General features: G+C 40.4%; 1 protein-coding gene across 2 annotated transcripts in view; it reads right to left on the reverse strand.

Moving 5' to 3' along the window:
• The window catches only part of sbf2 (SET binding factor 2), a 116,131-nt gene that overhangs the window by 27,076 nt on the left and 72,757 nt on the right, over nt 1–16,298 (reverse strand). For both annotated transcript variants that reach the window (XM_042486090.1, XM_042486169.1), the window contains exons 18-26: nt 10,387–10,557; nt 9,673–9,944; nt 7,925–8,097; nt 7,585–7,658; nt 3,494–3,689; nt 2,386–2,513; nt 1,445–1,620; nt 1,118–1,251; nt 830–1,031 (exon numbers count right to left, since the gene is read on the reverse strand). In XM_042486090.1, coding sequence (XP_042342024.1) covers nt 830–1,031; nt 1,118–1,251; nt 1,445–1,620; nt 2,386–2,513; nt 3,494–3,689; nt 7,585–7,658; nt 7,925–8,097; nt 9,673–9,944; nt 10,387–10,557 — 1,526 coding nt within the window. The remainder of the gene's footprint in view (nt 1–829; nt 1,032–1,117; nt 1,252–1,444; nt 1,621–2,385; nt 2,514–3,493; nt 3,690–7,584; nt 7,659–7,924; nt 8,098–9,672; nt 9,945–10,386; nt 10,558–16,298) is intronic.

Raw genomic sequence — 16,298 nt, forward strand, 5'->3', positions numbered from 1 at the left:
GAAATGGCAATATAGAAATAAAAATAAAAAATGATTGTAAATCTTATTATGAGTATCTACGTAGGTCCATAATTTATCCATGACAGGTAAAGTCTCACAAGCTGTATTACAGCATTTCAACAGCTTAAGTCAGGTTTGATTTAAGGCTTTTTTAGACTTGTTTGATGCCAGTCAGCAGCAGCAGCAGCAGCAGCAGCAGCAGCAGCAGCAGCAGCAGCAGCAGCAGCAGCAAGTTAAGACCAAATTTACTATAAGAAAAATTAAAGAAGAAAAATCAGGAATTGATAACAACTATTAAAGTTTAGAGACAGTTTTGCCCAAAATTTAAATTGAAACATTAAACATGACTTTTTTGGGAATTACCTGATGTTTTTGGTGGATTTTCTGGACAAATTTGTGTTTTTTATTCTGCAAGTGGGGTTCCACTCCCTTGATTCCCATCTTACCATGTTTGAAAAACCTTTTTGCATAAACTACATTGAGCCTCATATGCAATGCCTTTGATCAGTTTCAGCAATGCTGTGAAATGTAGGTTAAATGGCCAATTTTCATTAAAAATGCACTTTCTCTATGTCGTCCACAATACAATGACAAATAGCCAGCAGACAGTGGATCCTCTGCGCTGAGCATCCCAGTCACAAACAAAATATGAGCATTGATTGCTCCATTACCCCCATCTGTGTGACCTCAATGTGAGAGGCAATCAGTATATTGTTTATAAGAAATAGATGTTACCAATTATTTTGAGATTTTAACAGGGCAATATCAAAAAAATGATTTTTTAGTTACAAATAACAACAGGCGGGCATCCAGGTGGTGAGGCGTGTACCTGCGGCAGAGGGAGTAAAGTCTGTTCACTGCTGTGATCCTGAATTGCTCGCCTGACTTGGAGCGAGACGAGCTGGCGGTGATGGTGCCCAGGCCCAGACGCTGGTAGTCGCGGAAACAGGACTGCTCCACCAGCTGCTCCATGGTGGACTTCTCTGATGCTCGCAAAGTGCTGCTGGGTGGTGGCTCGCCGTCATCTGATACTAAAACAAACACAGGCAAAGGTGAATTACTTTGTTTTTCCCCCTTCTCTCAACACACCATCACATGCACATTTCATTCCTCTCACTTGAAATGTCGTCATCTTCATGCCAAGTCATCCTGCTGCCTCTATCATTCTTCTTTAGTGTGGACTGGCTGCCACGGCCCATGGTGATCTTTCCGGCCCTCTTTGCCCCTTTGACTATAGTTTTGGACAGCGTTCTGTGAGGCATGCAGGGCAGACAACATCATTGACTGTGTGCAATTTCAGCATAAAAACAGGAGACTTTTAAAAAAATGTCCAGGGCAGAAACAAACTGCTATCTCTCTATTTATACTAATTTACACAGTTTGGCAAATTTGTTTACATGAACTTTACAACACTTGTTTGTTCCTCCAAGGCTGCACCACAAACCTGAAACCAGTGTTCCTCTCCTTTTGTTTTGGAAGGATTAGCTGAGGTGTTGTTTGTCCTGCTGCAAAAGCAAAAGAGCTGAAGATGGATTGTGGGTAGCGGATCCTCTGGAGGTGCTTTCTGAAGATCTCCACCATCTCTGAGCTGACCTCCTCATCAAAAGCCACCTTTATCAGCTGAAAGAGATGTTAGTAAAACTGATTATTTAACAACTCAAGCTACATGAGTTGAAACAAACTTTAAATGTAGGGAGCATCTCAGTGAGTCAGAGCTGTCTCTTTATCAGTGCTAAGATTCCTCTGTTTTACCGCCAAACATTTGCTAAAGCATGCAGAACTACAGCTTGCACATCTAAACGCAACACTGGCTAAGCAACCCAAGTATGGTTTCCACAACAAACACTCACACTCAGAGATTTTATTTCAACTCTTAAGAGATGTCCACATGGGCCAAGTAACCTACAATCCAAGAACACGGCCACTTTCATAGCAATGTTAGTCAAAGACAGCAATGAACCATAAAAACTTTTATAGCAGTGCATCCAAAGACTAAAAACACATGCTTGGCTGAAAATAACTTTTCTCTTTGATTGTAAGAATCAAGGTTATGCTATGAAACACAAGACAGTAGGGTTTTTAAAAGATCTACTACATTGAGAATTGTAATTTAACACAAGTGTTACTGCTTGTAATAGTAGTCTGTGAATCCTCTAGGAGGCCCCGTGAATTAATAAAAGACATTTAGTTAATATAATATTGTTTTAGAAACTAAACCACAGAAGATGCTACATCAACACTGCGATGCAACAAGATATTTTTGTCTTAAGTCAAAAATCTCATTTATCGCATCACATTAATTACAACCCTGCAACATAGCCACCCATTCCTTTAAGATCTTTGTTAACTTGTTTCCAACTAACATGAGTGTGTTTCAGTGATTACCTGAAACGATGCAGAGCGGAGCTGCAGGCCTTCCTGCATGTTCTGCTGCAGCTGGTTCTGGATGCTGATCTTCTTCTCTTTGGTCAGCGTGGACACTGGGAAACCTCTGATCACAGCCTGCTCCCCCACTGGACACACACGGTAACAGACATCAGCATCATGTCACTCAGATCCTTGGTGTCTTACAGACACAAGACACCGGATCACCTTATAACTTTCGTTTTTTTGTGTTTTTTTGGTTGTCATTTTTATGCATTTGTTGGATAGTTTACATTTCAGAGATGACAGAAAAGGAAGGAAGAGGACAGGAACAACATGAAACGAAGGTCCCCAGCCAGATGTCAACCGGGGTTTTCATAACGGTGCCACCCGCCTACCAATAACTTTAATGGTTTCAAACAGTGGTTGTCAAAATTTTTACACTGTGTATCACTATGAAAAAATGAGGTTCTCACATTACACACTATACACTATGTCAAGCAGAGTGGGACTCATAAAATCTGGAAACCAGTCGTTAGCTGTTAAATTAAAAGTTAAAAATTTAAGTGAATTAAAGTGAATGGTTAGTGGTCTAACAGGTAACTGTGGCACTGTGTCACATGTCAATACCCTTTAACTTATGTAGTAAATAATGTGTAATTTCTTTCCCTGTTTGTGTTACCGCCATTGTTCTGTTTTGCTTTCTTTTCTTTCATTTTTTAAAATATTTTGGACATTCCTACGAGTACCACTAGAGGGAGCTTAAATACTACCAGAGGTGCACTTAGCATAGTTTGGGAATCAGTGGTTTAGAAAGATCATTACAGTGACGATGAGTGTGGTTTACTATAATAAAGTCGGCTGTTATTTGAGCAGAAAATATGGAATGGTTTCAATATGTGAGACCCCTTTATAAGTGGATAATTATTATATTATGTGATGACAAAATGACTAAAAATGCTGTGAAAGAAAAAAATGTCATTTTATGTAAATTGAAAATATATTGCTATTCATATAAAAGCATGTTTACTATAGAAACACTGAAAATTACCATGAATAGTAAAATATAAAGCCATATTTGAATTTAGTCAAGGCTTAAAAGCTAGTGTTGCTGTGGCGCAGTATTTACCGAGTGGATCATGGGGGGTGCCTTTAAAAATTATGCGGTATGTGGTGAGGAAGAGGGCTCCCTCTGCTGGCAGGATGTGTGGACCCCCTAGGAGGCCCCCGGTGGCCTCCTCCCTGCCGTCAGGATCCAGAAGCACCCGCAACCCCTCTGATACCAACTCTTCTCCAGGAAGCAGCGCTGGACGTAGAATCTTAGGCTGTTAGAAAAACAAGAAATAAGACATTAGACACAAGGATGGACAGAAACATCTGGAAATAATTTTTTTTATTGATTGTAAAGTGCTCTAAAAGAGGGATTCAGCAAAAGAATTTACGTCAGAGAATCACATTCTAAAAAGCCAGGAAATCAATTGATCATTATAATGTTCAATCACAGCACCACATGACAGCGTTGGGCATATTTAGCTTCACATGCACGTCATCATCAAACGAACACACACACAAAACACACACTAAGCATTAGATAATGATCTAATAAACAAACTTGCAAACAAGAACAAATTCATACACTCCAATTTTATAACCCTCCAAGCTAAACTCATGATCTGATTTTCGAGTTAAAACTGTTCCGTTTATCCAATTTATTGAAATGAGGACTCGCTAGAAGTTGACCGATTGTAAATCTTTGAGACCAATATTATAAAAGTAGTTTAGAGTGGGAAAAGCCTATAACTGATGAACTCTGTGTTTTTAAAATACTCAAAATACTTTTCCTATGATTCACAAAATACAAAAAACAAAATTGTCACACTCTGTTATATAGCTAGACTGTGATGAAACGCTTATTATTGGAAATTAGGACTTTTAATTGGACTTCAGAGTTTTGCCCTCATAGGGCTGGCCCCCCTGCTGCAGACAAGGCAAAAAAAAACATGAAAATACATATTAAAACAAAGAACAATACACTGAGACACAGTCACACAAAAAAAGAGACCTCTTTGCTCCACTTAGCACAACTGTCCACTCTTCAGCTACAGTTGGTGATGTAAATTCTCGAATGACTGCTGGAGGCTGCATATCCATCAACTACAATCAGAGCCAATTTCCGCCAATACTGATAGTTCATAAAATGCCTTCTGCAAACCAACTGATCGGTCGGCCTTTAGGACCTACTGTTTTTTCTTATATGCCTTTTAAATTTAATTACACAGGACACACTAGGGTAATACGTTCTTATTTGTACAATAAGACTTATTACCCTGATCAGTTTCCTAATTCTTATTATTTTTTCCCAGAGGGGAAGAATTTACAGTGCAACTCTGTGCATCAAACTCAAATGTATGAAAGAAACAACAACAAAACAATGACATAAAAAATAGAATGCTACAAAGCTTTAATTCAAAAGGGTGCATATGTACACTTACTAACTATATTCTACTTAGTTTAATCATTTCAAGAGAAAAAGTTTGTGTAACTAATAGAAGAAGTTAAACATTAGTCATTTGCTTACATTATCGACACTAATCGGGTTAAGAAGTTGCATTTTAGACAGGAAGTATCTCTTTTAGTACTTTTCATTTTCTGCGTGGGTTTGGAGTTGGCTTCTGTTAACAGAAGAAGTTAACAGCACTTCTTAAAAAAAGAAAATAGGAAATAAGAACCAAGAATTGAGAAATCGGAAATGTATTATGACACACTTCATATAACACGAAATACTAGGGTGTTGACCGCATTTCAGCGTTTTGCTAACAGAAGTAATTATTAACCAAATGCAAACCCCTTATGAGCAACTTTTTGCACTGTATGAACTGTAACTAACAACAGTCAAGTGTTGTTTCAGCTCCCTCAGGCCTAAAGCCAGTAGAGAAACACTCAGTTGTTCCACTATCACAAATATGAAGGAGGAGGGACATTAGATCATTCACAGCATTTCCCATTAACGTCCCAGCCAACATGGGGGAGTTGAGGTCTGGCCTGGACATAATGAGAAGTTCTTGAATCCGTCCTTGAGTGGACAGCGAGACAGAGAAGAGTCCCTCTGCACCTCATTAACGCTGCGAGCTCTGCGTCTTATTATTTTGTTTTTGTTCTTAGTGTCATTGCTACCATTACTACTACTATTGCAACCTGTTCTGAATCCAGAGTCAGTGCTGTTTACACACTTTTTAGTATTTTTTGGCATGCTGCTTGCACCTAGCAGGCCAGGGATGAAGCTTTGTCCAACACATAAATGTGTGAGAGGTTAGCCACAAAGTACAGCAGACGATCTGCCCAGACTGCTCACCACGGTCTCCAGGTTGCTCCCAAGGCAGTACTGGCATGATGTTTGTCTGTGTGTGTGAGCGTTTGTGAGAGGAATTACTGAGAGCTGGCGGACATATAGCTCAGTGGAGCCCAAAACACCAACTGGTGAAATCTGAAAGTGCAATGATGATTGGAACATTAGATGTGATCTGCACTCTGCATACTCTGAAGCTGGTGACATTTAACTTGTAACAGTTTGAGGCTCATTGGTCTAGATCAGGGGTGTCAGACACACAGCCTGCCAGCCAGAGCCAGCCCACCAAAGGGTCCAGTTCGGCCCACTGGATGACTTTGCGCACCTAAACGCCCAGACACACTAAACCGATATCAAACTAGTTGTAGCCAAGGCAGAATGGTGCATCATCTCACGCCTCCTGTGTGTTCACCAAAATGTTGCACTTGTACACATCACAAAGTCTACAACCAATGCCAACCAGCACACATATTCTGCACCTCCATGAGAGGAAAAAACCCTCCACACCAGCAAACGGCGTCCGTCTGTAATCATTATCCAAAAGGGAAAAAAAAGAAGACTGACAGGACGGATTCAGCCAGTTAGCACACTAACAACACAACCCGATGTTGAAAAAGCAAAGAACATTTATTGTGTGCTAGCGACTCACACTCTCTTGACTTATGTGGTTTGTTTGATTCTTCATCTCTTCTCATACACAGAGCTGAACTGCCAATCAGGGTGATTTTTTCTCACTGATGGGCTTTGCTGGGTCAGCCGCTGATTCATCACGCAGAAAAAACAGCCCACAAGGGCCGTATAGTGCCAACAGTGCTGGACACACCGCAAAACAAGATCAACAGACATTTGCCAACGGCCTGACATTGAATGATGACCAACTGTCGACTTGGTGTGTCAGGGCTTTATCTCTGTACTGAAGCACTTGTGAAGGCTAAGAGGTACCAGGTTTCAGGAGCAAGTTAAAAGGTAACTTCATGTAAAATGCTGCTTCAGAGGCTTTCCATCCTGACCAAACTACATTTCTCTGAAAAACAATAAATACTTATTGTCATATTTACATATATTGAACGTTGTAAAAATATTGTCAATCAGCAGTGTTAGTACAAAAGAATCTGCATCAGACTTCTTTATTAAAACTCTATTGATAAGGCACTGCCAAAACTTTTGATGTGTAAATTCATTTTAAGGCAGGGGAATACTTATCCTGCTTCCTCAATAGCTTTCACTTTATTATGGTGCTGTGATGCCAGCATTAGCACACAGGAATGGGAATGAATGGAAAATTGCACATGTGATAACAGTGAGTAGTAGACTGAGTGAATGTGGAAAAACCATGTGGAGACATTATGAAAATTGCACTTTTTTTCAGGACATCTCAGGCTGTTTATCATCTATATTGTAAATAGATGACAAACATTTTCACAATGTACTTGCATTTCTCCATACTACAAGAAAGGGAAACATTCAGAGGTATTGTTATATCTCTGTTAATAATGGGATGTACAGATTGTGAAATTTTGTCAGTATGGTGACTGATGTTTCAAATGGCCAACAGTTGACACAGATGATTTTGTTTTGTTTTTTGTTGTTATCTATCTCCCCTTTGTGTCAGGGAAACAAAGAAATCTTTATTATTTAAAAAAAAACCAAACTGAACTGTATTCAAGCCATTCAGCCCTTCATTATGCTATATTCGAATGAGCACATTCAGTCATACATGTAATAGGGTAAAACCAAGCTGTATGTGGCCCAGGAACTACAATGAGTTTGACACCCCTGGTCTAGGTGATAAAAAGTCGAAACCTGCTATATAATTGTATACACACTGTACATACAGCTGAAGTCCCAGCAGCCAAGAATAGAACAACACTCACCTTCTGAATGGGAGGTAACCTCCTGCTCTCTCTGTGAACCGCCTCCAGAGCTTCCATCTGCATAGCTACGATGCCTGTGGGTCACAAGTTCAGGGTCAGCCACCATATGTACACACACAAGTGCACACTCAGAGCTGGTACAGAGAAACACATGTACTTCCACACAGTCTTACAACCAGTGTGTGTATTTACAGATTTAAGGCCATTGAATATGTCAGGAGTTAATCAGCTCAGAGGCCTCTGTTGGAGTTAAGAACACACACATGTAAAGGTTACTCTGTGTAATGCTGAGGGAATTAGGACAGTGGCAGAGTGTGAATGGACACCGTGAGCACTGTACCTGGAATCATGCTGTGAAGGCTCTTGATGTGTTCCTGGGTTACTCCGCTCTCTGTGCACACCTTGTCGATGAAGCGAGCAACGAACCTGACCACAGAGTTGGCCACATCGCTGTTCTCCGAGTCTTCAAACCCACTTTCTGTGTCAAAGCTCTCTGCAACGCTGCCGGCAATGCTGTAAAACACACATGATGAGACAGTAAGAATGAGAGGGGTCACGCCAGCATGTCCCAGGGGAGATATGATCTGAGAGCTGAGAGCAGTGTGCTGACAGAAATGGATTTGAGGATGCACTGTGATAAAGAGCAGTGAAAGGGAGAGTGATTTGTAGCCTGGCATGAGCCAAGTGTTGATGCCTGGATCCATTGCTCGGACTCTATTAGCCAAAATGACTGTTTCACATGAGACGCTGATGCAACATTCCCTCTAGATTCACATTTAGTGATGAAATCCAAATGTCCTCTGTGAGAAACAAACAAGTCCGGGCAAAAATGGAAGAAAAAAAATGAGAAAATTTCCACACAAACAAATTCTTGGCTGCGGTCTTTCTGTTTCAGAAATAACAACAAAATAAGGGCCAACAAGCCAATGTGGGTGCGCCATATCATTTCACAATAATACCGCTATAATCTTTAATATGATAAATAAAAAATGTTTTATCGTGATAATGGCATTATTACAACTTGCTCACATAATAACGTCATACCGTTACGCACAGTAACAACAAGCACAGCTGACAGCAAAATTGCTGGCGGCTCCGTGGTGGAGGTGGGAAACAACTTCAGCGTGGAATCAGTGGCGTTGTTAGGTGTTGGCATCCCAAATGTTTTATTTTAGCCCTGGGCTTTTCAGACTCTTTTAGTAACTCGCTGCTCAGTGCAAAGTCAGTCAGCGGCTCCTCTGGCAGCAGCACAGCGTCTCTCTCTCTCTGTCTTAACTTGTAGTGAGCATGCCAAAATCAACGTCGCCAGGTAATTTTGTCATAAGACTGAAGTAAGGTAAGCCCACTGGAAGCTCAACAAAAAAACAATATATATGTGAAGGTGCAATAGTTATTGTAACTGCATGCCAAAATAAATGGAGGCCTGTTTTTGTGTGTGAGTGTGTAGAAGAAGAAATGGTGGAGCATCCCAGTCCAGGTGTTCCTCACTCCAGCTTTGACATTTTGTTTTTCCGACAATTTGGTAACAAAGCCTGAGATTCGAAAGAATATGTTTTTGGCTCCATGCCCTCTACTTCTAAGAAAAGACATACATGGGGGATCTTCCTGGATTTATTTCACTCCACAGTTGCTGCAGAGCACGGGAAATCACTTCCACTGCTACTTTGTTTTGTTTGGGTGAGTACAGTGTAGCCCCATTAAAGATGCCCTGAGGGTTTTAAACTTCCCAACAGAATGGGCCTCACTGTATTTTGTTCAGTAGCTATCTAAGCCCACAGGATGGATGTGGGCTGGAAACAGGAGAGGTACTGTGTTCCATTTGGCTAAGCAGGAAGGTATCATGTAGGCTGTGTGTTACGCCACATCCGCCCACAAACTTATCATCACCTTATTAAGAGAGGTACACATACTCCCAAATCATAAAACCTTACTTCGGGGTTTCCTCCAGATAAGATTGCTCTACCTGACAAATACTGAACAAGCCAAAGATATGTTCTTGTCTGGTCAGTGTTTGATCCTAGTGGGCAGTAAATATGTGTTAAACAACAGTTCATTACTCTCCTCTCATCATTCTGTTGTTCTGCTGACCTGTTTGTGACGATGCTGTTGCTGCCGCTCTCCCAGTCGGCGACAGGGGCATTGCGAAGCAGCTTGATCTTGCTGGTGTCCAAAGGAACTAGCAGGTAAACCATGAGGCTGGCGTAGTGGATGGCCTGGCTGAACACAGTGCTCTCCTCATTCTTCACCAGCTCATGCTGCTTCTCCTTGCTCAGGCCGGGCCACAAACGTAACTGCTCTGCCGCCAGGTCCATTGCTGTCTGCTCCTCATCTCTGGCTGCTGCAGGTTCGCGGCCCACATCCTGGAGAGGTCAGAGCAAACGGTTTGAGTTTGACAGAATTTCCTTTAGGCATCAACCCTTAAAACTCTGCAAAGTGGCAAACAATTCAAACAGAGGAGTATTTTACCTTTCACGCTTTTTATATCTGGAAAACTAATCTATATTTCACAAGTAAATAATAATATTAATTTATTAAAGCCTAAGCTTAAGTTTTTAAAAAATCTTGTTTTGTCCAAAACCCAAAGATATTCAGTTTTCAATCACATAATACAAACAACAGCAGCAATTAAAAAGCTGAATTAGGTAATTTTGGCACACCTGCTTGAAACAGTGCCTATTTTTATTAATGCACTATTGGTTGATCATTTCAGTTCTAATGGGGGATAAAAATGATGGCGTTAAACAGATTTTATATGAGTTCTCACACAATATTTACCCTTATTAGTCATATTTCTGGTCTTACCTTTAGCCTGGCAGTGATGGTGTCTTTCACCTCGGGAGTGTGAAGATAAAGGGCTCGGATCTGACCCTGGACCTCGCTGTAGAAAGTGGCTTCCCAGAACTGCTGGTTGGTCCAAATGGGATGGTCCTGAATACAGGTGTAGGCAAACTGGTTTACCCCGGCAGCCAATTTCTGCAAGACAAAATCATAGTCAGGATGATGTAAAGACGTTAAACGTTAAACCAAGGGCTACATCTTTGAGTAGAAGTGTGTGTGTGTGTGTGTGTGTGTGTGTGTGTGTGTGTGTGTGTGTGTGCGTGTTTGCGTGTGTGTTTGCGTGTGTGTTGCAGGATATCAACCCACTGCATACCTGTTCAAATGTGCCAACTCGCCACTGCCCACAACAATGATACATGATGCCCTTATGGATGCTTTATCTGGAGAAATCTACTGTTTAATGAGCTACTGTTTCTCTGAAAGTTTATGTTGTTTCCCATAGCAACATAAACTATCAGGCTCAACAATGTTATTGTTTACTGTTCAAATTTAAATTAAAATGTCAATTTTCTTTCACATAACGCACGTTCGACTAAAATTTGTTTATTGGCTAATTCTAAGTAGACAGATCATGTCAACGATTCAGTATCTGAACAAATGTCTCCCCTTCTGTTCCTGAGATATGGCATTGAGTAATGGCCAGAAAAACGTTTTTGCAGGACATTATGATGTCACAGTGAAGTTGTCCTTTGGCCTTTTAGATATAAAATGTTATCTCTTCATCATTTTGTCGGACACTTCCGTAAACATTTGTCATAACTAGCTGATGAATTCTTCAGTTATGGCCATACACCTTTTCTGAGGTCACAGTGACTTTTGACTACCACAATCTAATCAGTTCATTAATTTATCCAAGTGGACGAATAATAAAACTAAACATCAGCAAACATGCTAAACAGAGAAAGGTGTAGGACAGCAAAACGGCCAGAACAAAATGTGTATACAAAAAAGGTCAATAAGAATAAAACAAAGTTTTAGTTTTAGAAAATATAAAAATAAATGCAATAAAAGATGCTAAAAATAATATAAGATGTTCTGTTTTTTCATCCTAAAGCAGACTACCAATGTCTTTAGTTGTGCATGAATTACCTCTCTCTCTATTTGGAGACTGATTATTGTTTATTATATACTTTTACTCTTGTTTTTTGTTGGATTGTTGTTTGTTTGTTTTTGCATTGTTCTGTCATATAATACTGTGTTCTTGTATTGTTTTTTTTTTCTTCATTTATTTAGTGAATGTTCCAGAGCCCCTCTAAAATGAGATCCGATATAATAAATAATAATATAAATATACAGAGCATCCATAAGGGCATCATGTATCATTGTTGTGGGCAGTGGCGTGTTGGCACATTTGAACAGGTATGCAGTGGGTTGATATCCTGCAACACACACGCAAACACACACGATATATCACAGTTATATATGCGGAAATATCTATAGTATAAATCTCTCTCATTGCATCAAGAAGGAATTTAGGCCACTGTGAGTGCCCCCTTAAAAAAGAGTTTGGCAAAAAGCTGGGGGGAAATGGAAAAACAAAACAAGAAAAGTCAGCCGTGTATGCTAAATCCATGTGATAACTAGTAGATCACAGTTTTTGCGGCCCTCTACTTGTGGGCAATCAGTTATTGTAAGTTTCTCTCTCATTGCATCAAGAAGGAATTTAGGCCACTGTGAGTGCCCCCTTAAAAAAGAGTTTGGCAAAAAGCTGGGGGGAAATGGAAAAACAAAACAAGAAAAGTCAGCCGTGGGATTTAAAGTGAAATAAATCATTCTATGTAAGTCGTAACTTTTTAACAGATAACAACCCTAATGGAGCAACAGACCACCCCTCTTTCCTTCTGTGTCTGGATCTATTTGGAAGCAGTGCGGTTGTTTTTCATTAGTGCAGCCTGAAGAGTAAAGCACCTGCTGCTTGCAGAAACAGCTACTGAAGGGAATGTAGCTAAAGGCATTAACCTTGGTTGATACTGTACAGTATATACAAAAACACTGCAGAGCAGAAGCAATGTCACACCACATATAGCATGGTGTCAACAGAAGCACAGGGTACCAAAAAATGACCAACATTCACCAAGGGTCCATCTCCCTGCAGTCTAAAGGCCACATGTTAGTCTCATGCCTGTTATTTGATCAGCTTCTGATTTCTCTCCCCTGAGCCTGACACAGAACAGTACTTCCCATTATCACTTCACAGTTGGCCTTTGAAGGATGAGAACTAGAGAGGTTATTATAATTACAACAGACAGAAGAAAAACAGCTCTATTCTCAGTGTGATGGGCTGGAAGCCAAGAGAGAGGAGAGCTGGGACGACAGAAGGGGTAGGAAACATAAAAGGATACTATGTAGATATGTTGCCCACATTAACTATGGTATAACAATACAATGATTCTGCAAGACTTGATATAATGTAGGAAAATCATGAACGATACATCACGAAATCTGTGTAACTGAAAAGAAAAAAATAACTCTGAAAAACAGATTTTTTTTACTGCATTGTGGTGTCAGTTTTCCAGAATTCAACAACCAAGACAAAAGAATGTACGAAAAAGTGCATAAAGTCTTAGCTTCATGCATAATTAATACACACACATTGTAGGCTGACTGACAGTGGTTGGTAGTTTTTGCCTTTTTCTCCATAACGATAACGATCATGGGGTATCACGTAGCTATGGATGTTTGTTGTGTTGCCCGTGAACTTCACTTTTATGACACAGTTCTTGCATATCATGTAGTCTTTATGGACTGTTTGTCCGATCCAAGATGTGAAAGCTGAAGTGAGCTCAGACTTTTGACTTGGCAGATGGCGTTGCCCCTCTCATTTGTTTCCCCGTTATCTGACTCTGCATTGTCCGATAATCTAAAAAGTAAAAATCTCGGAGGAAAACAGAAAATTTAACAGTGCATGGATGGATTTGTTTGCTCTCACTGTCACACTGCAAAGTTAAAGTACTCAGTAATCACAGACAGTCTATTGTAGAGAAGCCAAATTGTGGTAAAGCATATTCATGAATGCTCATTTAGACCTATTAGTATTGTTGAAAGGCAAATTTAGACTTTATAGGCTGTGTTACCATAAGGCTCAAATATGTTTTGCAGCTCCAGGCAGATTTTTAAAAATTATTCCTGGTCAATAATGGCTCTGTTAATAGTAAAGTTTGGAAGGAATCAGGATTTCTGCTTTAAATTGAGTATGGGGATGAGGCCAGAGAAATGCTGAATAAAACGAAAAATATCCTGTGTCTAGAAATGCTTTGAAGAGAGGCTGTAATGTGACAAACCCTGGCACTGGACTGTGGAATACATGATCTTCAGATCGACTGCAAAGAGGTCAGATTTTAAGGACGGAGCTGAACAATAAGATAAGAAGTGAAACCCTCTGGGTGGTTTGGTAATATCTTTCTATCACAGGAGTGTGTTATGTGTCTTGCAGCAGATGTTGTGTGGGTGTGTGTTGGGGGAGGGGAGGTTTCTGTGTGTGATTTGTCTATACTCAGACTGGCTGTTCTTTTTTTGGACTTGTCAGATATGTGCAGGTCATTTTGACCCAGGTCATCTCTTTCCAATATGATAATACACAGAGCCTAAAGAGACATCCACAAGACAGATGGACAAGGAGGGGGAAAGGGAAATGGAGGAGAAAGAAGAGGAAAGGGAGGAGGAAAGGAGAGTAGGAAGTGGAGATGAAAAAGGAAGGAGGGAGTTCGACACTATTAGACACATCTGGCTAAATGACCGGTGAAGAGGAGGAATGCAGGGTTGAGGGAGAAAGGGTGAAAAACAAGCAGAGAAACCACAAGAGGAGACAGAAAGGAAAAAAAAATGCTGTGTACAGGTCAAAGGAATGAGGCTATCAGGATCTGGGATCTTGTTTTGAACTCTGGGACATGATCCCAAGGTTCATGCTATGATTGACTGCGGCCTCCAAAAATCAGCTGGACAGCCATACGGCATCACACATGTTAACTGTGTCTCGCAGAGACTGAGCATCGGTGCATGTTGTCACTGAGGAGAGTGTATACTTGCATGTAGACGCTGAGTGAAAAAAGCTGTACCTGATATGTCACCAGCCTTGGGGCAGCAACATTATTTACAAATGTTTTGGAAGAATTTGTTGCATTCCTGAATTGTAGATACAAAAACAGTCATTATTTCTGAACAAGTCCTCTGTGGGAACGCATGCCTGACCTGTACACAATCAATCTCCTCATTTTTGCAATTCTACACGAGTCAGTGTATTGTGAGGAAAACTACTCACATCCTGAAACCATGAAAAAAAAACCTCTCTATTCTAACAATGTATTTACAGTCTTCAGTCACGTCAAACAAACATAGAAAAACATGCTGAACTTCAGATTAATAAACAAAGCCACCATGGCATCCATAGGCCAGAACTGAGAAGAAACATGATGTACAAGTAACATAAATGTTCCAAAACAAAGTAAACAGAGACATGGTAAATTGAGGGCTGGACATTTCTGAGATATACAAGGGTCACGCAGTACGTCATTTTCCTCGTGAGGACATGGTGGACAGCGGTTTGACAAAGCGAGCTGCCAAATCCCCCCATGAATAAACTATGGCTGAAAGAATGATAACAGTCAAGTGTTCTTGCTGTGGAAGTCATCCAGATTTGTGTTTGGGTGTTTCACTTGCTGCTGTGTTTTTTTTTCTCAGCACAAGGGCATTTAGTCTGGTGACACATCCAAATTGGAGATGCAATATCATGTGGGACCACAAAGGGCAGAATAACAACAGACCCAATGACACCTGTTCATCTTCTGATAAACCCACCCCAGCACTAGATAATGACTGCCAGAGGAACTGTCCCTGCAGATTACTGAATCACAGCAAAATGTAAAACCTCACCTCTAACAAACAGCCATTGTACAAAGGTTATGTGGCATTTAGATAAACTTTACCTACACGGGCCAAAAGACACCATGATCTAGGCCGAAAGATATTTTGCAAATCAGTTTCACCTTCCTTCTATCTGAAATATTAACAAACATCTACCAAATATTTTTCCATAGTGGTTTAGCTTGTGCAAAACATCCAAGAAGCTGAGAGGAAACCAAAGAAATGCCAAAGAAAAATAACTAAACATAGAATGTGGGTCAATTGCATAAACTGTTTAGTGTTAACATATGGCCAGATACTAAATACTGTCTGTCTCCATCAAGAGATTCTGGAGCAGACAGTTGCAGCGCGGGGGGGAGGGTTCCCACGTTCCCCGACCTGGAGACTTTAAGGCCATGGGGACACGACCACTGTGAGCATGACCACAGTGTGAGCTCGCCAAAGTCTGGCCAAGAATATTAAACAGGGATTTGACCAATGTCTGACTCCTGAACTTGAACTAACAGGGCCTGGATGTTTGGCATGCAAAACCAGTAAAAATACAACAACAACATTTGTTATGACTACTCTCACATTATGTGAAAACTATGCACTTCTGAATAAAATGTGTAGCTACTTTAACACTGATATTCTGATTTAAATCATAAATATCAAGAACAATTTTACTCTCGAATGAGTTTATACTGAAAACTCTTGCAGAGCATGTGCAGGAAATCAAAGGATGAGCCCCTGCTCCTGCTTATGGAGACGGGTTCAAGATTAATGTCAACATGCAGTTAAGTGGGTCAGTGCAGGAAACAGTTTTGGGTGGGTCAATGATTTGATTCTCAGCGCAAATGTGCTGACTTGAAAAAAGAAATAGTTTCATAGTGGCATTTACAAGAAGCAGAGCTTTCCTTCAAACAATGTAACAGTGGCAACACAGGACCGCCAAACATTCTCTTAAGTGGAGCAGACTTACATGATTTTATACATATAAATCTAATAAAAATAAGACCAGCTATCTGATATTAGGT

Source organism: Plectropomus leopardus, chromosome 1 (assembly GCF_008729295.1).
Source record: "Plectropomus leopardus isolate mb chromosome 1, YSFRI_Pleo_2.0, whole genome shotgun sequence".
Taxonomy (NCBI): domain Eukaryota; kingdom Metazoa; phylum Chordata; class Actinopteri; order Perciformes; family Serranidae; genus Plectropomus; species Plectropomus leopardus.